General features: G+C 48.3%; 1 protein-coding gene across 1 annotated transcript; it reads left to right on the top strand.

Annotated features, from left to right (window-relative positions):
• The first annotated feature begins 352 nt into the window (after positions 1-352).
• Positions 353-26341, top strand: LOC144149980 (mitochondrial import inner membrane translocase subunit TIM50-like). The gene is made up of 9 exons (XM_077681742.1): positions 353-761; positions 818-849; positions 1250-1271; positions 1334-1392; positions 6044-6271; positions 8940-9038; positions 12499-12655; positions 19461-19564; positions 25093-26341. Exons 1-9 carry the CDS (start codon positions 443-445, stop codon positions 25168-25170), a joined length of 1098 nt encoding a protein of 365 aa, XP_077537868.1. The 5' UTR covers positions 353-442; the 3' UTR covers positions 25171-26341.

The raw sequence follows: 26341 nt of genomic DNA on the forward strand, positions 1-26341 counted from the left end.
TTCCAATCCAATCCAATCCGATACAATTCAATTTAATCCAATTCATTTCAATCCAATTCAATCCTATCCAATGCTCCTCGCGCATGCATAGATTCTTTCTCTATGGCGCATGCGCAACGCTGTGTACACGGACGCCAAGGCACGGACAAAGCGAGGTCCTAAGGTGATTCGCACCTAAGACTGTTCTCGACATCTCTTACATCAGAAGTAGAGGTACAGCGGGCCAAATAACTAGTCTGCTAGGCTGTTCCTTCCTAAGACCGCCATCATACTGAAAAATCGCCGCTCGCACACGCTAGTTCAAGATTTGGCCGACTGTACATACGCCCTGTGTGCCTGCAGAAGCCATTTCAAGACATAAGCGTGCGCATAGAATCTAGCCAGTTTCGATTTTAAAAACCAAACGCAGCCGAAACAAGCCAAGCACAGCCGCAGTTACAAAATGGCGATTGGCCGAGCGTGCATGTGCTTGTGGCATGGTCTCCGACCAAAACTACCCAAACTCGCGCCCACAGCTTGCAACGGCTCATCGGCCGCCCGAAGCTGGTCTTCATGGTCGCCAGCGTCAAAGCAACATCCAAACCGGTGGTCCAGTCTCCGCACGAGATGGGACCTGCGACGCGGCCTAGCAGACGCCGGGAACGCCGGCAGCAAGCCCCCGCCGCGAGTTGGCGAGCTTTCCCAGCGGGCGATGAAGTACACCTTCGTGGCTTTCGGCGCGATGTTCACGGGAGTTGGAGGGTACCTGGTTGCCGTGTGGGGTGCGTGCACTTCGGTGGGGAGTGCGGGCGAAGTCTTTCACTGCGTTCTTTTACAGGTGCGCCGCCCGTGGATGAAAAAGGCAAGGAGGTGAGGGAAACAGTTCTAATTCCACGCGTGAAACGAACTGTCCTGTTTACTCACGCGACAGTAGCGATCGGAGTGCACATTCGGCCCTTGCCTGGTCTGATGTGACATGATGAAGGTACTTGTGGGAGTTCGTAGACCCAAGCGTTCACATCCGAACTGAAAAATACGTTCGCTTGCACTGGTGTCTGTTTACAACTAGCGTGGTAGCCGTGTTGTCACCATTTGTGTTGTGTAGATTGAAGTGAGGTTTCCATATATGTTAGAGTGCTCGACTAACGGCGCAATTTGGCAATCATGTTTATGGGGTCGCAAAGCCCCACCGGCTGGAAATACCCGCAAAATTCGTTTGTAGCCTTTAGCTCTTGCTTTAATGCCTGCCCTACCGCTTGCTTGCTTCCAGATCGAGGACGAGTTCAGCCACCGTAAGTGACGCTGCGGTGAGTACTCGATTAGCGGACGACGCTGAATGTGTGACGCCGTGCAGTACCTCGCTGGAAAGCCCACCTGTACAGGACGTACAAGGAGATGAAGCTCTATAACAAGGTAGGGGCCAACACGTGCTCGCGTGAATTTTTAAAAAAATTTACAAAATAAATTTGTCGGAGCTCAAAGGAAAGTTGTGTGAACTTAGTACAGTGTTTGTTGAGCCATAGCCTCCTGTATAACTGACTGTGCCTGCTCTATCGCCCATCGCCCCGAAACCCATTGGAGGAGCCCATTCACTGTGCCGGCGCCAAGTTCCCAGGTTTTTCGATGGCCATGCCGATACGTACTGCTGTTTCAAGCAGAGGACAACTGAAACGCACCTCGGCGTCGTCTGCTATGCGAAGGCGTCTTCCAGCTAAAAAGTCCGCAAAACGGCGAGCTTGGTCTTCATGAGCCAATACAGTTGAACCTCTTTATAAGAGACACGTACTGGGGAGCAGTTTCTGTCTCTTATATGAGATGTCTCTTATAAGCAGGGAACCATGTTTTCACTTACTAATCAGACCCCAGTTCAATGTGGGCACCGTATGACTAAAATAAGCTCAAAAGAATGCTACAGCATGTTGCAAGAAATTCATTCTAATTTATGTTTGGCCCCCAGAATTTATGAAACAGTTCTGAATCTTTGTTTGCTTCATGACTGTATTTACACTGTTTTTTACTACCGATTCTATAAGCTTTTTTTTTTCTTTCCTTGTTTGCGGAAGATGAATCGTAGATGTTAAGTTCTCAAGCCTGATGAATAGCCAGAGGGCACAGCTTCTTCCGCTGTGTGCTCAGGCTATTCATTACGCTTGCAGGATTCAACATCTGTGATGCTTCTTGACTGGGAGCTACACGAGTGGGAGAGCCCGCATGTGCAGTCACGCTCCATTCAATGGATGGTAGTAAGCTTCAACCACTTCTGTAAGTTACATTTCCATTGGCAGGGCTTCTCATCGTCATTTCATAGCTGACTGAACGACTGTGTGTTTGCTGAAGTTATAATAAATAGCGACTGCAGGCGTCTGTTGTCCACCTGTGTTTCCAGAATGGAAGCAACTGCAATTAGTGACTGGTGGCACTGCATCTGAAGTTAAAATGTCTGTTACAAGCGTGATTACTGATTAAAGTTCAAGGATGACTTGTCCCTTATAACCAACTGTCTTCTACATCCGATGTCTGTTATAAAAGAGGTCAATTCAATAGGAAAGATAGGGCAGCCATGTGGGTGAATAGTCTCTGTTATACCCATTTGTCTCTTACATCAGTGTCTCTTATAACGAGGTTCAACTGTAGTAAAGACCGAAACTTTATGAGTGGCGTCACAGAGCTACTAAACGGCGTTCAGTGTACTGTTCCCGCCGGCACGCTCGCCCTTTTGGGTTCACTACGCGAGTTTCACAACAAAATGTATACATGTCCTCGCGGCAGTCACTGTGATAAGAGCCAGTTAACTATTTTCCCGCTCTATGGGAGTTGATAAGCGAAAAATAATGATGCTTGATTCGGTGTTTAGTGATAATTAAGTCATACTAATTAAATTTTGTTGAAAGAAGTCCTAGGTGTTGAGCTCCCCTTTTATACTTACGAGTCCATTCAGTTTTATTCTGCTGCTAATATTTTTTCCAGTCCCCAATAAGGTACGCGCCCCCGCCCCCCCTATTTCTTCGTCGCCGCTGCTCCACGAAATGGTGCCATTGCGCATGTAGTAGATCTATTGACAACACGTGGTAATCGGCAATGCCAGGCTGCTGCGCAAAGAGTGACGACTTCAAGCTTTAGCCCAAGGCGATGCTCAGTATTTGAGGGCCCCTATATAAGCGTAGGACAAACATTCAGCATGCACTTAACTTGTTTCTCTCTCTACTTCTCCCCGCTACATTCATTCTTCCCTCACCAATCACATGCCGAAAAAAATTCCCCGCATTTCCCCGAGGGGAAGAATGTGAAAGTGCGAATGCATGAGTTGAATTTGCGCGGTTCGGTAATGTTCGCGAAAGAGAGATCACACACACACACAACTACAAAGAAAGAAAGATGCATTTATTCACAGACACCTATTTGTGTTGTCGTTGTACTTGATTGCTAGAGCGGATCTCAGCTTTGAAATTTCGTGTCAGTACTCCTTTAAGCGGGTGCATTAGCCCTTCTCACGCCCGATTCCTGGCCAATTCCCCAAGTGGGTATGTGCCATGTCAGCGGCCAGGCAGCGCGCGCCCATCTCCCCCCGTTGCCAAGGAAGACGAGGAGATTCCTGGCCAATCCCCCACGTGGGTATGTGCCATGTCAGCGGCCAGGCAGCGCGCGCCCATCTCCCCCCGTTGCCAAGGAAGACGAGGAGCGCGCGCACCCGCAGCTGTTGCTATGCGGACGGCGGCGGACGCTTCAGGCTCGCTTAAAGGAGCCATGAAGAGAAAATGCAAGTTGGTTTTATTCGAAAGATTTCGTGTTTTATAGTGCCCCCAGCGCTTGTCCGGATACAAACGGTGCTTTATTCACTGAGAAATTAAACAATTTAGGTTAAAATTTTGATTTTCCCGCCCAATCGTGCGTTTTCGTGGTCCCAAGTGACATCACAGGAACCGACCGCTCTGCAGCCTAGAGTACCTTCATTCACGCATCCGCCGTACAGGGTAGAGACACGTAACGCTGGCGCCGCCATGTTCGGTTGCTCGCTCGCCGCCGAAGCAAGTCATTGTGTCAAAACCGTGCTAAAATTATCGCCGCAACGCGGTTTACTGAAGAAGTTTGAATCATATTGTCTGTTTCGCGTTGCTAGGTCTCGTGGGAAACGAAAAGAATAACGCGTTGAGCCCGTTGGCCCAATTGCGGCGGCACGGGACCGTTCAAAAACTGTCTCCACCCTGTACAGCGGTGTTGGTTTGTTCCCGTGTTTCTTTACGTTCCGTAACCTAGATGGCGCCACCATACCGTGGCAAGCGTTTGGTTTGTTTTCGCCCGCATTTAAACCTGGCTTGTTTTTGTTCTGGGAGAAAATATTCGTTCCCTGAAACAGTGCTCGCTCGACAAATGGGGTCACGTAAGACACCGTTGCTTGCGTCAATCGGCCAGTGTCGTCTGCGACAACCCCAAGCCCCGTAGTGCTGTGCAGCTAAACCAAAGCATGCTGTGCGCAGTACGAACAGCAGAACGCATCAGTACTTCTATGTTTACATGTGCTTTCGTAACTTCCACAGTTTGTCCCATCATTCTTATTGCTTTGTAAAGAATGTGCCCTAAATATAAGCGCAAATCGCTCGTTCGTCTAGTTTGTAAGCTCTACCTAATTTGCGTCTGCTTCTGCCAGCCTCCGCCAATCGCAGAGCTTAGCCCATGTGACATCACAGGTTCTGTTGCGGGAAATGAGCTGGTGGGTCGCATGACCATTCCCGTTTTTCCTAATTATGTAGCTTATTTGAGCGAAGTTTACGTTAAAAGTGGTGTCAGTATGATTCTAACGAGACAATCTTTTGAATGAACCAAACTTGTGTTTTCTCTTCATGGCTCCTTTAAGAAGTGCATTCGCACTTAAAACCGATTAATTCTCGGTGGGTCACTAACCCACTAGTGCACTCACCCATAACATGTCTGGCTGAATTGAGTGAAATGCAAAAAAAAAAAGCTTTTGCGTTAAATTATTTACAAGCGAACAAGGTAGGCCAAGAAAGACCATCTCTTTCATAATTACCACTGTCATGTTCTAGTGTTTGCCGAGCCACTTACTAGATAGTTTTTTTTTCTGGCCTCGTGAATTTTTATACCTTTTTTGCTGAAACAGGAGTTGCCCGTCAGTGCTAGAGCCAGAACCTCCTTTATACAACACGTATATTTTGTTTGCAAAGGGCCTTGACAACTTTTTTTAAACTGCCGATTGTTGCCAGGTGTGAAGACAAATGTTGACCATGCCATCGCCAACACAGGAGAACCTGGGATTAGGGTGCCACCAGAGAGAACGGCTGAATTTCTGGCACTGAGCACGCACAAGGCGTTATACAGGAGGCTGTGATTTAGCATTCATGATGTCTTTAGATCTTAGAATGAGCGCCACAGTATGCAGGCCAGAAAGAAAAAGAAAATTGCCATTGATTTTTCAATCAAGAAAAGGCATTCATCCACTGCGTATGCCTTGGATAGTGATTGCCACGATTCTAAGCCATGCTGGTAGGCTTATTTGACGCATTTTACAGCCGACAATATGGCAGAAGCATGGTATTCCGATTACTAAGAAATCTAGAATGCCCATCTAATGATAACGTCGTATGCCAAGCATGTTTCACAGAACCGAAACTTGTTTGAATGCTAATCTTGGACATCGTCCAATCACTTAGCACCTTTTACTGACGTCACTGCTGTTAGTTGGTGCGGCCGCCACAAACCGCACATGCTGGTTTTTCTTCTTTCAGGCTTTATAAAAGGATTACCACCTTGTCGCCCGGATAAACTATGAAAAGTGCTTTCATTTGAGCCAGTCTACGCAGTGCAAGCCAAAACGGGAGCTTGACAAATTCACTTCAGTGTCCCTTTAAACCCCCAAAATTTGCATTTTAGTATCTAGGACACAGATCAACAGCGGTGATGTGGATCGCAAAGCTGTCTCAAGAAAAAGGTTACAAAGCCTTTTGGCGCCGTGAGGTGGAAGCAGGGCGTCTGGACACCTCCGCAACCAACCCAGATGTAGTAGGGGCTTCTCAGTTGGCGTCCTCGTCTCCCCTCCCCGTATGCGCAGATGATCCAGGATCCTTCGAGGGACAAGCTGCTGCCGGACCCGCTGACGGAGCCCTACTACCAGCCGCCCTACACGCTGGTGCTGGAGATGACGGGCGTGCTGGTGCACCCGGACTGGACGTACCAGACGGGCTGGCGCTTCAAGAAGCGGCCCGGCGTCAACCACTTCCTGCAGCAGGTCGGCCCGCCCCTGTTCGAGGTTGTCGTCTACACCTCGGAGCAGGGATTCGTGAGTGTCACTCCTCGCTCCTTGTTGCTCCGTTGGAATAGGGTAGGGGGGATGGTCAGGGAGTCCCTGCTTGCTTACCCGGGCATCCTCGCAGCTCTCACTCGCCCCTCTTTCTGGCGAGAAACTTATTTGAACGCATTTTGTGCTCGTACAAAATATCTCTCTTGAAGGGGCCATGAAGACAAAATGCAAGTTTTGGTTCATTCAAAAGATTGCCTCGTTAGAATCATGCTGACACCACTTTCAACGTAAACTTCGCTCAGGTCAGGTGTGTATTAAGGAATAAAGGGAATCGCCATGCGACCCACTAGCTCATTTCCCGCAACAGACCCTATGATGTCATATGTGACAGCTCTGCGATTGGCTGAGGCCGGAAAAAGCAAACGCAAATTAGGCAGAACTTATAAGCTTGCTGGAGGAGCTCTTTGCGCTTAGATTTGGGGCACATTTTTTGTATATCAGTAAGAATGGTGGGGTAAACAGTGGAAGTTACGAAAGCACACGTAAACATTGAAGTACCGATGCGTACTGCTGTTGGTACTGCGCGCACTATGCTTGGTTTAGATGCACAGCACTGCGGGGCTTCGGGGTTGTCTCAGACCACACTGGCCGATTGGCACAAGCGACAGTGTCTTACGTGACCATATTTGTCGAGTGAACACTATCTTTCACAAAATGATTATTTTCACCATGAACAATAACAAGCCAGGTTTAAATACAGTCATAAACAAACCAAAGGCAGAAAACGGCTTGCTGCGGTGTGGTGGTACCGTCTAGGTTGACTAACAGTAAGCAAGTCCGCACCCCACCAAGTTTAGCTGAAAGACCTGTTCTTATGATGTCATTGCTAACACCATTCAAACACACATTTGGCGTGAGAATCGAAATTTCAGCTTAAATTGATTAATTTTGCAGTGACTTAAGCATCGTTTGCTTCCGGACAAGCACTGGGGCACTGTAGAACACGATCTCTTTCGAACAAAACAAACTTGTATTTTGTCTTCATGGTGTCTTTAGGTGAAAGCCGTAGATCTCTATAACCCATCTAACGCGTGAGGTACAAAAAATCGTTGTGAGGTACACAGAATGGCACGGGAAATCGGAGTGTAAAACGGGGATCATGCACCGGGAAAGAGAAACAGGAGGGCTGGAGGACGTTTTTGAGAAATTGCAACAAAGCGTGCTTTGGGAAAGTGAAGCGGCCACCCAGGATCTCCTCTGTTGTAGGCCACTGCCACACGTGCTATACAAGCTGCCTCAAAAGGTGGAGGTATCGACGGGGGCAAGCAGGTGACCCCTGACGATGGCGAGCGGAAGGAGCTTCGGAGGGACTGTGCAGGCGGTGGCTTTCCATTTTCATCTAGCGTACAGACGCAGCCGTTTCTGCATGATGCAAAGCATCAATTGAAGACGGTGATAGGTGGCACATTGCCTAACACAATTTAAGACATACTGAACCATTGTTATTTATGGGAAAATGGATACAGATATTCACTTCAAACATTTTTACACAAAAATATCTCGGCTTGAAAAAAAAAAAAAACGAAAGAACGCTGCTTTCCTAGGGTTCAAATATAGGTGGGTGCAATAGGAAGCAAAGACTCTACTTCAAAGCCACAAAGATCACGCGGCAGGCCCTCATTAGCAGCTGGTCAAAAGAATGTCGCTAGTGTTGAAGGCAAACCAGTAGATGGCACTAGGGTCTTTCACTTCTGTATCGTGGATGAAACAAAATGATGTGTCCTGGGGGCTGGTCAGGGGGTGACGGGCAAAGCCGCAAAGGTAAGCAGAAAGTTCAACAGCAGACCAACAGAAGGTCCTACGAAGCGTTCGCCTTCACATTCTTAGTAGGTTCTAATTGTCCCCTGTAATTTTTAAAGATCACAAGGGCTAAAGTACTTTGAAAGTGCGACCAAATAGTATTAACCCCTCTCCAGTTCAGACTCAGCTAATGTTACACACTGCCATGGGCACAGTTTCAACAAACTTGCTGTGAGGTAGTCTTGGCAGAGCAGAACTTTATGGAGCCAGAGCAGAACTGAACCACAGTGGGCACAATGCGCTGGCGGGCAGGTTGGGAAGACGACTTTTCCCCACTATATACGGGCCATACTGGGAGGTACTAGGTACACCAGGTTGAGAAGATAGGCTTTTTCCCACTATATACGGGCCATACTGGGAGGCACTAGGTACACCGTGCCAAATATTTAATAGGGAGCGACAACTCGTCGTTTCAGCTCATTATCACTGGGTGTCCGCTGGTGAAATTGGTGAGAGTACTCGCATGCGCAAAAAGCTCTCTCCTGTGTCAGCATCGCCTGCTACTACACTGTTTTCTTGAGAGCAATATACCCACCGCCACGGTATCCGCATGACTTGGTTTACCATGAACGGGTGTTATTTGAAGCACAGGAAAGTGAAGCAACTCAGGCTCAGCATTTGGCCTGGAAAAGATTGCTGGCTTTAAAAGGCATACCTCAGAATGGCCCCTGTCTCTCTCTCGCTGCTTGCATCTTGACTAAAAGGCAGTGTTCAGGACCCTCTTTAGCTCCCTAGTGCAAGAAGGTGGATGCGAAATTCCCACTGTTCCTTCCTGCCTCCTGCCTGACTGTGCCGCTCACCGTCCCCTCCTTAAAGCTGCCTTGGTGCCACCACCACCCCTATGCAGACGGCCTACCCGATCCTGGACACCCTGGACCCGCAGGGTTACATCATGTACCGGCTCTTCCGGGATGCCACGCGGTACCAGAACGGACACCACATCAAGGTGCGCTCGTTTGGAAGTGCTGCTGGCCTCATCAGTCCGGAGACTGACTATACTCGGTTACAACTTAAGAACGGCAATTGAAGTTGCCGCTGTGCCTCATCACCGCAGCCGGATGCTACTCCGCGCGCCGCAAGTAGTGCGTTACTGAGAATATTTTGAACATTGCACGAGCCGTTTCCGTGATTTTCTGTGCTTAATACTTATAAAGTACTGCAGCGACGGCAGGAAAACTATGCGAGAAAAGGCAGACGATATCATGCATTCATAGCATCTGCAAAACGCGCGCGCACGTTGTCATCCGGGTCCGTCGCTTAGGCGGAGTGATACCGTCTATGAGCTATTGCCGTTCTTAACTTGTTCTCGAGTACAGAGCTGGTTTGTGCTTACAACCATCTCCTACTGTCCGCATTATTGGATTCCAAGCAGAGTGGGCTTTTTTCTTTTAGCAAAGTTTGGATGGCTAGAGTTTCATGTATCCTTGATGTCCAAGAACTCTCACAAGGCGTGACGTGTCTCTGAAGTATAAGGTGTTGGAAGGCAAACTTTCCGGTATGTGTGCTATTAACATGCAGTTACCACCAAGGTTGCATGCCATTCCAAAGTGAATTACAAGGCCTTTGTGTGAGTTCATTTGTTTGTTTGCATGCTTTCTGGCTCAGCGCTTACTTCAACTTGACAAGGTGCCGTCCCCCATTGTGGATTTTATTTCTCTTTTCTCGTAATGGGGAGGCCACGTATAGTACGCACTTGCCAGGAGCACCATGCCTTTGTTGTTTGCCACCCGACGCCACCAATTACATTGTCCAATTACATTACGACAATTACATTGTCGTCTTCACATGAATGAAGACAACAATGTAATTAATTGGTGGCATCGGGCGCCAAACAGCACCAGCGAACAGCAGGCTCAAAATGTTGAGCCACTCTGCCTTCTGAAGGTGGATGACCACCGAAAACATAGATATGACACAGAACTTTCTTGAAAGGTACGAGCAACGTTTGTTTCTACTGAGCAGTGACTGCAGGCAGCCGTAAGAAAGAGAGATGCGTATTCTGAGACTGCCGTTGAGGCTGAAGATGAATTAAATGTGCTCTCATATCTTTTGTCTTAATTTTGTGTCACCCAGGGACATAGCTCGACGGGAGAAGGGTGTCGGGGATTCGAACCCCCTCCGAAATATTTTCAAGGCAGTGCACAAGCGAGAAACTCCTCCCTTTTGATAATCCATAACACCCTCCGAAGAAAATTGTCTGCGGCCCTGCTGTCACCTCTGTGCCGTGTACTAAAAAGCTTCCCTGGTCACCCACCTTGACGGAGTGGAATAGCTCGAAGCAATTGCATGTCTGAGCCATTCATCAGCAGCTATCCCAGAATGAATTGTATCAAGTGGAACAACACAGGTGTCGGTTTTTGGAATCAGAGTGATAAGTTGGATGAGTTGGTTGATATTCATTTCATCGAACCAGCGCGTCATAAGGCAGAGGACAAGAGGGGTTCCGAGGACAGGTGCTGAGGGCCCACTGCACAAGAAAAAAGTGAATGAGGGTGCTTACCTGGGCACTGTAACAGTGCATTCCTGGATGGGGGACGAGAAACATGCTGTTTTAGCAAAATAAAACTCGCCAATTTCATCCAACTTGCATAGAGAAGTTTTAACAAGACGGCTGCGGTAATAGGGCCGCCAAAGAGTTATTTGCTCTCATAAAAGAACCCCTCAAGAAGTTCCGTTTCTGGTCAAGCATGTGCTCTGATAAATTGAACAGATTTCACTGGTCCTTTCAGGTTGCAAAATTTGACAGCGTTTATCCGGGCATATAGTTATCATCATAGACTCCCTTGCCCCCCTCTTGTGATGCCCGAATCCATCCTTTCCCCATATTTTCATCCCTACATCGAGTCCCCTACGTTGATTAGAAATAGCGCAATAATATATAATACCCTCCATGCTGCTCCTCTACTTTGGCGTGAGGCATTGTGGAAAAGTTATTACAGTGGAACCTCGATAGTAGGTCTTTCAAGGGACCGTGCGAAAGCGTATGACCGGGGTGTCATGTAATTGGGGCCAGGTAATTGCCAGCCTAGTAGATGGTCTCACATGACAGGTAGGCTAAGAACCTAATTAAACTACTATATTTAGTGTGTCCTCGCGTAATTTGCAAGCCTTTAGCTAAAATTTCAAGTTTCCAAAAAAAATAACGCCTGTTTTGTGCCCCCCTCCCGTCTATGGCGTGAGCTCTAGCCTTTTAGCCTTGCGTGTGCGAGAAAAGCTGGGAAGGCTGACAGAGCTGTGCAAATTGAGAGGGGAAAGGCGAGAGTGTGAAGCTTCCAAGGCCAAGCGAAACAAATGATAGCACGAGGCGGCGATTTAAAAAACGCGGGAAAGAAAGGAACGGAGCGTCAACGCGGCTTTGAAAGACACTGATAAGCAGGGAGCAGAGAGAGGGGGAGAGAGGGTCATAAAAGAAGAAACTTGGATTGAGCGGGCGAAAAAAGTGGCCATTTGGTCGTTGCCAGTGGGGTTGTGTCATGTGTTTTCACGTTTGTCAGCTCGGTGGGAGCTTGAAATTCGTGCTCTGGCTTCAACTTCTCGCGGTTGGTGCGTGGGTTCGAGGAAGGTAAACGCCCGCCTGCTAGTACCCGCCTGCTTGCGTCTGTTCAGTCAGTGGTCTGGCCCACGTGCGGACCTTTGCACATCAAGCAACGTCAAACAGGGTTAAGAATAAAGAAAGGTCGGGGTGATGTGGTGAAGTGATGTAAAAAGATTGGAAATGCTGGTTTATCCCCGCTGGGGTGTCGTATGAAGTGGACTGCATTCATCCGAATGTCATATCGTCAGGGTTTCTATTCCATTGTTTTTATTGGGAGTTTGCTGGGACCGTGGTGATTCATCGTAAGAAGCAGGTGGTCGTCATAAGACCGGGGATATATCATCAGGTTCCTCTGTATTCTTTATAATGATAATAATATTAATTGGAGGCTACCTGTGTGGGCAAACACTCTCGATTGATTGATTGTAGGGTTTAACGCGCCGACGCAACGCAGGCGATGAGGCGCGCCGTAGTGGAGGGCTCCGGATTAATTTTGACCACCTGGGGATCTTTAACGTGCACCGAAATCTCATGCACACGGGCGTTTTTGCTTTTTGCCTCCATCAGAAAAGCGGCCGCCGCGGCCGGGAATTGAACCCGTGACCTCGTGCTCAGCAGCGCAACGCCTTAGCCACTGAGCCACCGCGGCGGGTGGGCAAACACTCTCGTTTGACCTGCTGTGAAGATGAGCCGTTTGAGCACATAAGACAGGTGTCGAGCATTTCGCAAACATTTGCAGCTAGGGAAACCCTGCTGTGCTGTAGCCGTCGACGTAAACGTGTCGCCTTCTGTCTGAATATTTGCTGAAGTAGTCTAGATGGGTAAAAATGTGGCCATGTACCATTTTGGTGCCATTTCGGGACGTCTGCAGGACCTGTCGTGCCTCAACCGGGACCTCTCCCGCGTCATCCTGGTCGACTGGAGCGCCGATGCATCGTCGCTGCAACCGCGCAACGCGCTCAGGCTGCCCAAATGGAACGGCAGCGACGACGACCGCACACTCATCGACTTGGCCCAGTTCCTGCGCAGTGAGCACACGCCTCTCTTGTTTTTGCTTCGTTGCTAAGGCACCATGTAGTTACCGCAGCAGGGTGGGGGGGGTAGGGTGTTGAGGACATGACCCTAGGTTGGTAGATGAGTGGCTCGTAATCGAAGATGATGATGAGTGGCCCGATGACCAGTGGTGCCTGTCAAATGACAGTCTACTCGAAAAATGTGCAGTTGATTTACAAAAGTGGTTCTGCTCAGGCTGCGAAAAAGAACAGCATTTTCCACTCCGCGAATATCTCTGGGCCTCCTTGATTCACCAGTCCTGGACCGTCTGAGTGCAGTCTGAGGACTGCGTTTGGACCGGAAGTCCCGTTGGAATACATGGGAAAATTGGGCGCCGGGTTGCATCTCAGTCAGTCCGTGGACGATCCGGGACTCATACCGTATTTACTCGCATAATCCTCGCACTTTTTTTTTTCGGAAAAGTCAATGCAAAGTTAGGGGTGCAAGAATTATGCGGGGATAAAAAAAATCCGGTGCACAGTGTTGCCAATTTGCCTTATGCCAATCCCACTGAACGTAGCGGTCGTTTTTTGTATGTAAGCTCAGTGTTGCCAACAGCAGCTATTTCTTTTTATTTTATTATTTACAACGTAAACAGTCTCCCGTCGATCAGCGATCATGAAATTGCCGCCTTTGCTTTCTGGCGCGCGCCCTATCTCGTCGTCGTATGTGCGTGCCCTACTGCAGTAACGCACGCTGAAGTCGGTGACGCCGAAGTGCCTGCCTGCGGCACGGTTGCCGTGTTCGATCGCGTACTCTTTCGCTTTCAATTTGAAAGCGGCAGTGTAGCTGGCGTTCCTCCCCATGGCGAAGCGGCACCAAGCACAAAACAAAGAGATCAAAAAGTTCTCAAAATGGCAGCGAGCTATCCACCACTGACACGAGTGACTCACTCACTGCTGCCGCTCAACGACGGGACCGCGACGGCGACACGACGACACGACAGCGGGCTGTGCGAACACCGTATAGTTGCGCGCACGCGAAACATGCGCGAAACCGGCTCAAAGACTGAGTAGCGTGTTAGGGCGCCTGTTAGGGAGCTGCGTATCGTGGAAGCAGGTTGTTAGGGCGCCTGGATGGCCTTGGATACACAGCGCTCTCCGCCGAACGGAGAAGCGGCGGGGGAGGACGCGCGTTGGAGAGCGCGTGCATGGAGGAAGAAAAATGTTAGGAGGGAGCATGACGTCAGGCGGCCCAGCTTCGGCAAGCCAACCTCCTCTGAAGCCGCTTTCTCCTCTCCTCGGGCTCCTCCCGCGCAATGCATTATGGAAAATCCGCCACGCTCAGGCCCGCGGTAGCGTTTAGTGGCTGCGGCTGGCTGCCGGTGGAGATGGAGGCGAGCGCCGCCGCCGAAGGCGCCGTACAAGATTGTTCGCCAGCGTTGCGCTCCAAGCTTCGTATCGTGGAAGTACTGCCGCTGTCGCTGTTCAAAGCAAGGCGAGACTTCGATCGCATTCTTACGAAGCACCCTCACGAGCTGCAAGCCGAATTTCACTTCTGACGTTGGATCGCTCGAACGCGCCGCCGTAAACATTCACAAGCATGGAGCGGCCTACAGCTGCGCGGTGTTTGCCAGGTGTGCTGTGACGATTGCGTTTGGCATTCTGCTGAGTTATCGCGCGTAACGAGTGTCGTGTCGGCGGGGAGGTGGTGAAAGTAGCTTTGGTTTCGCTCGCGCGCGCTTTTGCATACGTTCGCCTTTTCGGTGCTCCGGCGTGGTGGTACGTTTTTATCTACTTCAGTGCACTGGAAAACAAAGGGTTGAGAACCCTTTTGTTGGGTGTGACCACCTCGCGTCGCAAGCAGTACGCCGGCTGTTTGTCCGCGGAGGGCCGCTCGATCGGTGCGATACGTATATGAAAAAAAAAAAAAAAAAACGAATGCTAGATTATGCCTGGGAGGGACCTTGCTGAATTGTGGACTGACTGCGCCTTGACAATAAATGGTTAAAGAAAGGGTTGAAATGGTCGATCTTTTCAACTTTGCCTGAGATCATCTCCACTTCTGCACGCGGCGGCGGCACACAACTCTCCGACTGCGGCGTGAACTTCGTCGGGCCCGAAAGCTCAGTAAACAAAGATGTTTTCTGCCTCTCCCGTCCGACCACTTTGCCCGCACGATCAGGCTGCTGCGCGTTTCGGGTTGCAGGCAGAGCTGCGCGCAACGACTCGTCGCCGAAACTCGAATACGCGGACGGCCCGGCAACCAAACGGATAGACGCACGCACGCAGTGTCAGCGAAGGGCCACATGAGGCGCAAAGAACTACCGCTTGCCGGTCACGTGAATAGAACATCTCCCATCAGTCTTTCCTTTTTATTTTTTATGACTAGGCTTCACGATTGTCACGTGACGCTCCCTCCTAAACTTTTCTTTCCTCCATGAGCGCGTGCACCATGCGGGTTTCGCGAGCAGGCAACTTTCGCCGCTGCAAAGTTGGGGGTGCGAGGATTATGCGGGGAACCAAAAAATCCAAGTTTTGGTGGCTCACATTAGGGGTGCGAGGATTACGCGAGTAAATACGGTAATTGAGGACGCCCTCTAACCTTAGCCGGCATATCTCTGCCCGCACGCAACACCCTGGCCTTCCTAGAAAAACGATGGAAAGTGAAACATGCTAAACGCAATGGTAATTAAGCTGCTGGCAGTCTTCATTCAAACTTAACAGGGGGAATGCATCCATACACATTAACAGTGCGGTCAGTCATTGAGTTTCATACAGCAGTAGAAATCTCACACTGTGATCATTCACTTTGATGGGGGTGATAAGTAGTGATGGATTCAGATTGACACTCGGTGGCTTGCGAAAAGTGCTATGGATTGAATTCTACAGCCAGTTTCATTTTATTCGCGGTCTTGCTAGCTTGCATTTGTGAGCGTGGGTCATACGCGGTGTGTAGGCAGAAAGCATTTGGAAATGCGCCTTCTATTGAAATGAATGTCACACACGCACGATTGCATTGTTTTGGTAAGGAACTGGTCATTAACTTGTGAGCCTGCCAGGTTGTTGTCAATTCATTGCTGACAGAACAAGCATGGAAAATGATTGAGACAGAAAGGACGGTGCGTATACAGCAGACGATAGCAGTTAGGTATTCCTAAGGTGCCACACATATTGTTTGGTGTCATTGATATATTCTGCTTCCATTAACCCTTTCAGACGCTATGTACACAACTGTGTGCCTTTCAATCCTCTGTTTTTTTTACAAAAAGAAATACCACAGCTGAAAACTTTTGCTAGTTTAGCATAATTTTGTATCCTTCGTCTAAACATGCAGATTTTAGGGCCCTCTGGTGGCTGGTAAGATTACGAGGGGTGTAAACAAACAAAATGGCAGCGCACGCGATGGCTTCAGCGGTTGAGCTTTTTAAACTCTCTCCACGTTTTCTCACAAGACTTGTGGTCCTAAAAAAATATAGAAACAATGAATATCACACAAATATAAACGTATGTGGAAATATTCAGCGCTACACGACACTCGTGACCTCTGTGACGCTATGTACACAATTCTGTACATGACTGTAAAAAAAAAAAAAAACAATAAACAAAGATTGTGTTGGGGTCACAACAACAAAAAAGTTTTGTAGGGGAAAATAGCGAGCGGCGTCTGAAAGGGTTAAACTTTTGTGTTAGGGCCCTGATGCCCAAATATATTAATCGTGGTATTCTGAATTCCTCCACTCGAGCGTCCAGTTGAGCAGGTCTTTGAAAGTGATTTTTGCTTGCAAAAGCATTGTGGTATCCGCGACTCAGCCGAGTTGAAGGAACAACGCTACTGGAGGAAAGACTCAAAATACAGCCATAAGTTCCGGTCCCCCTGCCTTTTGGCGTCAATGGTGGATGTACAGTTAAACCTGGATGTAACGAACCTCTGTGTAGTGAATTCCTGGATTTAACGAAGTTTTTTAATTCTCCATTGCCACCCCCATTGAAGCCCATGTGTTTGCGATCTCTACGTAACGAAACATCGCGGTGGTTAACCTTGGTATAACAAAGTCGGCGAGCTGATCAGTTTTTGTTTTCTGCACTTTTACTCAACAATCGGCTGGAGAAATGAGCTAATTTAGCGAATACTAGCACCACCGTAAGGAGCCAGCAGCAGTGAAAACGTCTGGAATCGCCTTAACACGAAATTCATCATGATGATTCTGATGATGTTGATGAGGAACGGTGGGGCTACCACCATCTGGTGGCTAACGTAGCAGTCACTTCTGGTTTTGCTTGTGTAGCGTGACACCACACCAGCTAGAAAGAGTAACTACCCTTCACGCTATTTTTTGTTTACCCGCACCGCTAACTACCGTGCGTTTCCACGTGTGAGTGCAGTTTCGCTTCCAGACTTTAATTGTGAGGTGCTGGGCAATCCTGTCGGCGTGTATTCGCTCGTCTCAACTTCTATCTGTGGTATCGGTTCGTCGGTGATGAGTACTGCTGCTAGAAACCGAAAAGTTGTGTCTTTTCAAGAAAAGGGCCCGATTTTAAATGGCGTCTCCGCTGGCGAGAAATCAGAATGTTGCCGCCTGGTACAGTATCCCAGCTCACACCCTCTCAACAATCTTTAGGGCGGTAAACAGCATCAAGTTCGCAGAGAGGCACCCTTTCAGCAAAAGTTTGGTTCTTGTGACTTAAGTGATACTTAAGTTACGTTTGTTAATACGGAGTTAAGTGACCTTGCTTTTTGGAGTGCCGTGTAGTAGTGCCTGAGCTCGTGCCAAAATAGGAGGAACAACTCACGCAGTTTTTTTTGCGGTTAAATAAATCCATGAAGAGTGAGTTTACCTTCACTGATTTCTCGCATTTCGGCTTTGTTTCTGCTTCATTCCCGCAAGCCTTAATTCGAAACCTGCATGTAACGAAAACCTGGATGTAACGAAAAATTGCGAACTTTTGTCACCTTCGTTACATCCAGGTTTAACTGTACCCCGAATGTCTGCTTTTTGTTTGAACGTGCTGTGTTGTTTCATACAACACCTTTTTCCAGCGACTATCTTTCTTGTGCAGTGTAGTTTGTAAGCAGTGATTGTTTATTGCATGTTTACCTAGAAAAAAAAAAGACCCACTACTTCTGCTGCCATAGCAATGTTTTGAGCCTAAGCAGTCCGCATCCACCAATACCCATCGTTCTGGCAGAATAGGGGCCATTTCGGAGTTTTTATTAACACTGGGGCCAGATTCCCCTTGAGGTGTTATTGAATAAATGTTAGTCATTCGCAGCAAGCTTCACTGTCAACGCTCTCACAAGAAACTTGCCCTTGTAGAAAATCAACACAACGGTGGCTTTGAGCAGAGTGTGCTGAAGGGCCGTAGCCGCCTGAAAGCCTGGTACTATAAAACTGGTGGACAGAGTTGTGTCGATGTCTGTTGCTGCAGTCTGCTAATTGAATTGGTGGTACAGGAGGTGCTTTTGGTTATCTTTAAGCAATGGTTTAGGGCTTCTATGACTCCGTTTGTGGACCCTCTCTTGTAGGGAAACAATTCCTGTCTACACCCTAGTATCAGTGGATTTGTGGCTGGTGTGGTGGGGTGGATGCCCATTGCCCTTGAGCTTCCCATTTGAGTGTGCAAGCTTTGTTGGCCCTGGGAACAAGGTAGAGATTGGCAGCGGTTAACTGCGTGCTTGTAAGTGAGCTATAATGTTCATTAAAATAGTGCAAATGCAGTGATGTGGGGCAAAATTGTTGGTAGCTGATCTAGTGCTTCTTAGGTATTTGTTTACTGTAGCCAGTTATTTAGCTGTTCTTAGCAAGAGAAACAAGCTGTTTTACCGTGGTTAGCAGATGCCACTAGCAGCAGTGTCCCCCTTTATTTTTTTATTACTTCAAGTTGCTTTGAGGCCTTTTTATCAAATGTGTAGGGGATTGCACTTTAAAGGGCCGTGAAGACAAAAGACAAGTTTGTTTTATTTGAAAATTTCGTGTTCTATAGTGCCCCAGCACTTGTGCGGAAGCAAACAATGCTTTATTTACTCCAAAAGTAATAAATTTAAGTGAAAATCTTGATTCTCACACCAAAGCGTGTGTTTGAACGATGTTTGCAAAGACATCATAAGAGCAGGTCTTTAAGCTAAACTTGGTGGGGAGCGGAGTCTTGTTTACTGTTAGTCAACCTAGATGGTGCCACCACACTGCAGCAAGCCGTTTTCTGCTTTTGGTTTGTTTGTGACTGTATTTAAACCTGGCTTGTTTTTGTTCATGGAGGAAATAATCGTTTCGTGAAACATGGTGTTCGGTTGACAAATGTGGTCACATAAGACACCGTCCGTCGCTTGTGTCAATCGGCCAGTGTCGTCTAAAGCTACCCCAAAGCTCCGCAGTCCTGTGCAGCTAAACCAAGCATAGTGCACAAGTACCAACAGCAGTACGCATCGGTACTTCTTTGTTTACGTATGCTTTCGTAACTTCCACTGTCGGTCCCACCATTCTTACTGCTTTAAAATTTAAAAAGAATGTGCCCTAAATTTAAACACAAATAGCTCATTTGACAAGCTTAGAAGCTCTGCCTAATTTGCGTTTGCCTTTACCCGCCTCAGCCAATCACAGAGCTGGCTGGTATGACATCACAGGTTCTGTTGCCGGAAATGAGCTAGTGGGTGGCATGGCCATTCCCTTTTTTCCTAATTATACAGCTTATTTGAGCGAAGTTTCGTTACAAGTGGTGTCAGCATGATTCTAACGAGGCAATCTTTTGAATGAACCAAACTTGCATTTTGTCTTCATGGCACCTTTAACTTTGCCTCCTAGGTTAGCGTCTGACCCTGTCATTGTTCTGTCTCTGAACGCAGCCATTGCCACAAGTGAGGTGGAGGATGTTCGGACAGTGTTGGACTACTACAGCCAGTTTGACAACCCCCTGGAGGCCTTCAAGGAGAACCAGAGGAAACTGCAGGTGAGGGTTTTAATCACCGGGTAACAGCGCTACATTAGAGTCAAAAGCCACTCCTAAGAAAGCATTGTGTTTGGAAGAGAACATAGTTCATTGTAAGAGTATGCGAATATTCAACTCTCTTGTATAATGAAGTCACTAATACAATGTTCGACTTAGCTTCAAGTTGAATAGCACTATTTGAAAACTTTTATGGTTTGAAATTTGCAAATGGGCACGTGTTTTAATGAACGTGGGTACTAAGGACATTGACTTGTTGAACACGGGGGGTGCTGTACTGAAGATACATACAAAATATATTGACGCGAAGCCAAGGACAACGCAGTTGTCTTGAAGGAGAAACAAGTTTATTGGAGCGAACTTGTGCTCCCCTAACAACTCAAAAGAATACTGAGGCGGCGAAGCAGCGGTCAACAAAGTGACTTGCGTCGGCGAGCGTCGCAGAATCGAAAGCCGAGGCGTCTGCTCTGCAGCCTTTTTATCTTTCGGAGCGAGTGTTTCTGGAACCGTCGATTCACATCCAGAACACTGTAGATCACAGACTATTATTCCGTGCTAGTGACGTTAGGGCGAAACAGTCTGCTTATCTGAATGTGATAGCCCGTGCGGCATAAAAGTACAGAATGTAAGACTCGCTTCGTTTGGAACGCAGATAACATAGCCGGGCGTGGCCCGGCAGTAAAAACAAACAATAAATAAACGAACCCATACATGGTTCGTGGCATTACCCCCCCTCTAAGAGTGCATCGACCCGATGCTAAAATAAAAGACGGTCCGAACGAACAACAACAAAAAAAAGTCCGTCATCTTGCATAGTAAGATTTCAAGCGAACCACATGGACGACTTCGGGCCGCGTGCGTCGTCGTGATGTTCCGGAATCACCATCGGGGATCACCTCGTAGGTAAGTTGGCCGACACGTCGTAGAATCTGGTAGGGTCCGAAATACCGCCGCAGAAGCTTCTCACTTAGTCCGCGTCGACGGATGGGAGTCCAAACCCACACACGATCCCCAGGGTGGTACTCGGCGTCTCGGCGTCGGAGGTTGTAGCGCCCGGCATCCACCAGCTGCTGGTCTGTTGTACGAACTCGAGTCAGCTGGTGGGCCTCCTCCGCATGCTGAAGGTATCCTTGGACGTCGGCGTTGAGGTCGTCGTCTTCTACGTGCGGAAGCATGGCGTCGAGCATCGTAGTCGGCCGTTTTCCGTAGACAAGCTCGAACGGCGTCATCTGCGTAGTTTCCTGGATAGCCGTGTTGTACGCAAAGGTGACATATGGTAGCATTTCGTCCCAAATCTTATGTTCAACGTCAACGTACATTGACAGCATATCCGCGATTGTCTTGTTTAGGCGTTCCGTTGGTCCGTTCGTTTGGGGGTGGTACGCCGTCGTTCTTCGGTGATCCGTGTTGCTGTAGCGTAATATCCCTTGCATCAGCTCCGCAGTAAAAGCCGTTCCGCCGTGCGTGATTAGGACTTCCGGGGCTCCATGTCGCAGCACAACTTGGCTTGTGAAGAACTTTGCAACTTCTTGTGCAGTCCCCCTCGGAAGAGCGGCGGTCTCTACAAAGCGTGTCATGTAGTCTGTCGCTACAACAATCCACTTGTTCTCGGATCGGGATGTAGGGAACAGGCCCAGAAGGTCCATTCCAATCTGTTGGAAGGGCCTAGAGGGGACGCCGATCGGCTGCAAAGTCCGGCGCGTCTGTCGGTGGCGTTTTTCGTTGCTGGCCGTCACGGCGGCTCCGGACGTAGTGGTTGACGTCGGATGCAAGGCGTGGCCAGTAGCACTTCATCTTGATTTTCCCAATTGTGCGAGCTGTGCCGAGATGTCCGGAAGACGGGTCGTCGTGGCACGCTTCCAAAATTTCGTCGCGAAGATCTGCTGGGATGACAAGAAGATAATTCGCTCTTGTTCCGGGGCTGAAATTCTTCTTCACGAGGACAGGAATTTTTCAGGCTGAATGCAGGTAAGTTGCGCTTGAAGGCCCTGGGCACGGCCACGTTGCATCCTTCGAGGTATTTGATCATGACGCGTAGATCGGGGTCGGCACGCTGCTGGGCGGCCAGGTCGCTCTCAGTCACTACTCCAAAGAACGCGCTGTCTTCGTCGGAGTCTTGTGGTGTTGGGTCGACGGGGGCACGGGACAGGCAGTCGGCGTCGGAGTGTTTCCTCCCGGATTTATAGACTACTGTAACGTCGAATTCTAGCAGGCGCAAGCTCCACCTACCAAGACGGCCAGAGGGGTCCTTCAAATTGGCGAGCCAACACAGTGCATGGTGGTCGGTCACAACCTTGAATGGTCTTCAATACACGTATGGGCGAAATTTTGAAACGGCCCATATAATCGCGAGGCACTCTTTCTCAGAGACTGAGTAGTTTCTTTCTTCCTTGGACAGACCACGGCGGGCATAGGCGATTACTTTCTCGCACCCTCTTTGCTTTTGTACGACGACAGCACCCAAGCTTATATCACTGGCGTCCGTGTGCATTTCCGTTTCGGCGTTTTCGTCGAAATGCGCGAGCACAGGAGGGCTTTGCAGGCATTGTTGCAGCTCGCAGAAGGCTGTTTCTTGGGCATTTTCCCAGATGAAAGAGGTGCTGTCTTTCGTTAAGCGGGTGAGTTAAGCCTGAACCTAAGCTTTTTCTCACATTATTTGTGTAGCTTGTACGTCTTTTTCTTTTTCTCCACCACCCCCAGCTTTGCCATGTAGTGAAAAAGCCCGTGCAAGAAAGCATGCCGTCTGGTGAAGCTTGAAAGTCCTGAAGTCGTGTGTGGCAGAGCCAACTTTGATTGCTCTTGTGCTCGTAAATTTCCAATATTTGATTGATTGATTGTGGGGTTCAATGTGCCGATGCAATGCAGGCAGTGAGGCGTGCTGGAGTGGAGAGCTCCGGAATAATTTTGACCACCTGAAGATCTTTAACGTGCGCCGAAATCGTACACATGGGCGTTTTTGCTTTTTGCCTCCATCAGAAAAGCGGTCGCCACGGCCGGGAATCGAATCCGCATCCTCGTGCTCAGAAGCGCAACGCCTTAGCCGCTAAGCCAGTGCCGCTGGTAAATTTCTAATGTTTAAAAACGTCAAACACCTCAAATGCATTGAGAGCCCGCATGTCGCCGTCGCTTGCACGCTCGGGAGTCTGGCACCTCGCCGGCTCGTTCGTATCATCTGTCGGGCCGCGCAGGTCCATTCGTAACAGCCGAACTTTTGCCCATTCCAAACAATGCAATTTCACCAGAACTTCTTTGAAATTCGTACCATCCCGAAATTCGTATCACCCAGGATCGGATCATTGAGATTCCGCTCTATTTGCCACCTGAAGTTTCTTGCAGAAGCAAACCCCATGGGGGTCGAATCGGGGACAGCATACCTCAGCCAACAAACTTCACTGGTTTCTCAGTGGCCTTTAGTGTCCCTTCAACAGGACTGCTGAGAAGAATATGAAAAGGGGTTTATTGCATCATTTCCCTAGTCAAAATCCAGGCAAGGGCATCGAGGTGAAAAGCGGATGAAGTACTCTGTTTGTCTAAGTTTGAAGCTCTGATATAAGCTCTATACCATTGCCATAGCTGCCTTATGTGTAGCAGGCTGGAAAACAAGTGTTTTGTACCTGGTGAATACTGGTTAAAGGGACACTGAAGTGATTTGTAAACATTGCGGGATTAGTAGCGCAAATTGTAGTCTGGAATCACTGGGCCATGTTTCGACCACTCTCGCTTCGTTTACGCGACTTTGTTCTGTAGAAAAATCAAATCGGAGATACTGTGCCCCTCTTTGCCGATTTCTTGTGACGTTTCGTATGACGTCGAAACGAGATGTCTTGGCTTGACTGTGCAACTGCACACGGCTTGCCAACCCTCCGACAGAACTAGTTGGCCCAGCGTTTAGTCGGCCGGTCGCTGTCAGGTCGCCGCAATTCGTTCGCTCAGTTGAAACCAAGTGACGACACGTTTGTGCCTGGAAGAATGTGCCCTTAGTTTGTTAGTTTGTAGGCTGTACCAAACTTAGTAAAGTCCATGAAGTCTAAGTCGCTCCACACAAGCGCACACGCTATGCTTCACTGACTGGTATGCTAGTAGAAAAATCTAAGGCCAATTGAAGGTGGGAGAAGACTCATTGAAGTTAATATAGGTGCTAAGGAATTGAAATCGACTGAAACTTTTATCATACAGCACTAAACCAAGGTGCGGGAAGCACCTTTGCGCTGGGTGAACTAGCACAGCGGCCAGCTGCATGACCACACATTTGTGAATCGGTTTTCTGTTTAAGGAATGCATTCGCTTAGAGGTGAGATGTTTGAGGGAGCGTAATTCGAGAAATAGTTATCTAGCTGCTTGGAATGCTAAAACTAAATAAAAATGTAAACAGGCTATACAATGTGCTTTATATTTCCATTCCCAGCAGCGCTGGCTGGCGTCTGGGTCGTCTGGAGCTATACATCCACTGTTTTGCAAATCGCAAATTTGAATCCCCGACACCGCATTTTTTTTTAAGTTGATTTATTTGTGTTTTGGGCAATGTTTTCTCTATTGAATTCACCATTTTGCGCTCTAATGTTCATTGCTCTAAGAGCGCGTTTGCAGAACGCGTGTGCACTGACATTGACGCGCTGGCGAGTTCTCGTTGGCGTGCTGTTGCCGTAAGCACCGACTGCTTGCGGGCACAGTCTCGAATCGGCCGACCTCTTCTGGCCTGGTGCCAATACGCCTCTTATGATACAGGCACGAGCCAGGCAAGCACCAAAGGTGGGGGAAAAGCGCATCGCATTTGAGCATCTGCACTGACGCAGAGGGCGTTCATCTCATGTAGGCTTGGAAAGAAAAACAAATTGCAATCAATTTTTCAAAATTGATTTTTCAAGCAAAATTTTTCAATCAAGAAGGGGCATTCATCCACTGCGTAAACCTCGGCTAGTGATTGCTACGACTCCAAGCTGCTCTGGTAGGCTTGTCTGACGCATTTTACAGCCGACAACGTGGCAGAAGCGCGGTACGCCGATTACTGAAAGGGTGAGAATGCCCAGCCAACGATGGCGTCGGATGCCAAGCGCGTTGTTTCGCAGAACCAAAACCGAAGCTCATTTGAATTGTAATCTTGGACAACATCCGCTCACGTAGCAGCTTGCACGGACATCACTGCTTCAGTTGGTGTGGGTGCTGCGGACTGCACATAATAGTTTCTCTTCTTTCAGGCTTTATAAAATTAGTATAGCCTTATCAACCGAATAAATGACAAAAACTTAGTTTGAGCCAGTCTATGCACTGCGAGCAAAAACGGGAGCTTGACAAATTCACTTCGTGTCCCTTTATATTATAACCACGTGTCATCATGCCGCTTTTGAGGAAGTAGACCCAGGCCTTGGCACTGCTCAGGGCGCCTTTATTCAACCTCTTATTCTCTTTGCTAGTGATGGTGATGGTGTGCTATCTACTCTCGTCTAATCTTTCCTCAACAGCCGCCAAGTCCATACTCTGATTGCGTGAGTTGAGTCTATGCATCCGTGTGACTTGTCTCTGTTGTAATGCAGGAGGAGAAGCAGCAGGCACCCCTGGAGCAAGTCCCCAGCCAGCGTTCGTGGGCCATGGGCCTGTGGAAACGGCACTGACATCGCCACCCTTCCCTGGGACTGGTCCCTGTATTCTTAGACTGTGCAACCACTACACGCTCACCGCTTCAAGCAGAAGTGGACACTTGTTGACTGCCGACTGGCCTCCTACGTGGTACAGAAGATGTGTGGGGCAGTGCGGCCATCCCAGTCTTTGGAATCGTGCCATCTTGGGCTGCAATTTTCGTATGACGAGGAAGCCTGCGCGTTCGTTTTTTCTTCGTGTAGTCAATAGAGAGTTTTAGCACTCTTCGACAGAGCATACGGAGGGCTAAAACTCTCTAATAGCGGAGAGAGTTGGTGGGTATTACTGCTGCAGTGCTTTTTCTTTTTGTCTATCCCTTGCGAGACCTGCGTATGTAGATTCTTTTGGAAAGAAATGTGGAGCGGTGGATTGCTACATTCAACCTAGCTTGTTGCGTTGTATTGATTGTTTGTTTCATTTCATTTCATTTCATTTATTAATCTTTAAGCGCCCGAGGGCATAAGGGGGGCTTTGTCAAGGTGCATATCACGTACAACGTCTTGTTCCTTGAAAACTATTTTGGGAGGTGAGATTACTGAACTCGACAGACAACGAACGCCTGGACTGTTTGTACTGTTGCCACAGCATTGAGGACAATTGTACTGCAGTTTCCTTAATAGATGTTTGTTTCGTGCCCCGAACTAACTGCTGTGTTTACTGTAATCTCTGGAATCTGCTCCGACTAGTTATACAATGACGGAGTTATAACTCTGACTATTTATACAACGACGGAGTTATACAACACTGAGAAGAGTGAACAACCAAAGAGCGCAAACAGGCGTGCGCCATTAAGTAGGCTATACAGATGTTATCGACCGGAACAAATTTCTTCTTTTCAGTTTAAGGTGAGGCTGGATGTTTCATAAAACAGGCAAAGCAAGACACAGTTTGCCTGCAATCAACACTGCAGTTAGAGCGAAATGAACGAAAGTAAAGGCGTTTTTTTTGGGGGGGGGGGGAGTCTTCGTTCATGCAGCTAAAAAGTGGATCAAGTTGTGCCACTATCTTGCCTGCAAGCTAAATGCTAGCCTTAATTAAACGTGTTATTATTACTACATGGCGATGAGCCTTTAGCTTTCGGCTGGCCATGCAAGACAAGGATGTTGTTGCAAATTGCTGTAAATAAAGCACGAGATTGGAACAATA

This window comes from Haemaphysalis longicornis, unplaced genomic scaffold (assembly GCF_048455015.1).
Source record: "Haemaphysalis longicornis isolate Haplotype H1 unplaced genomic scaffold, Haemaphysalis longicornis Haplotype H1 scaffold_8, whole genome shotgun sequence".
Lineage (NCBI taxonomy): Eukaryota > Metazoa > Arthropoda > Arachnida > Ixodida > Ixodidae > Haemaphysalis > Haemaphysalis longicornis.

Coding starts and splice junctions, on each gene's coding strand:
- LOC144149980 (XM_077681742.1), top strand. CDS start 443: ATGGCGATTGGCCGAGCGTGCATGTGCTTGTGGCATGGTCTCCGACCA. Junction 850..1,249: donor TGGATGAAAAAGGCAAGGAG/GTGAGGGAAACA, acceptor GCTTGCTTCCAG/ATCGAGGACGAGTTCAGCCA. Junction 12,656..19,460: donor CTTGGCCCAGTTCCTGCGCA/GTGAGCACACGC, acceptor CTCTGAACGCAG/CCATTGCCACAAGTGAGGTG.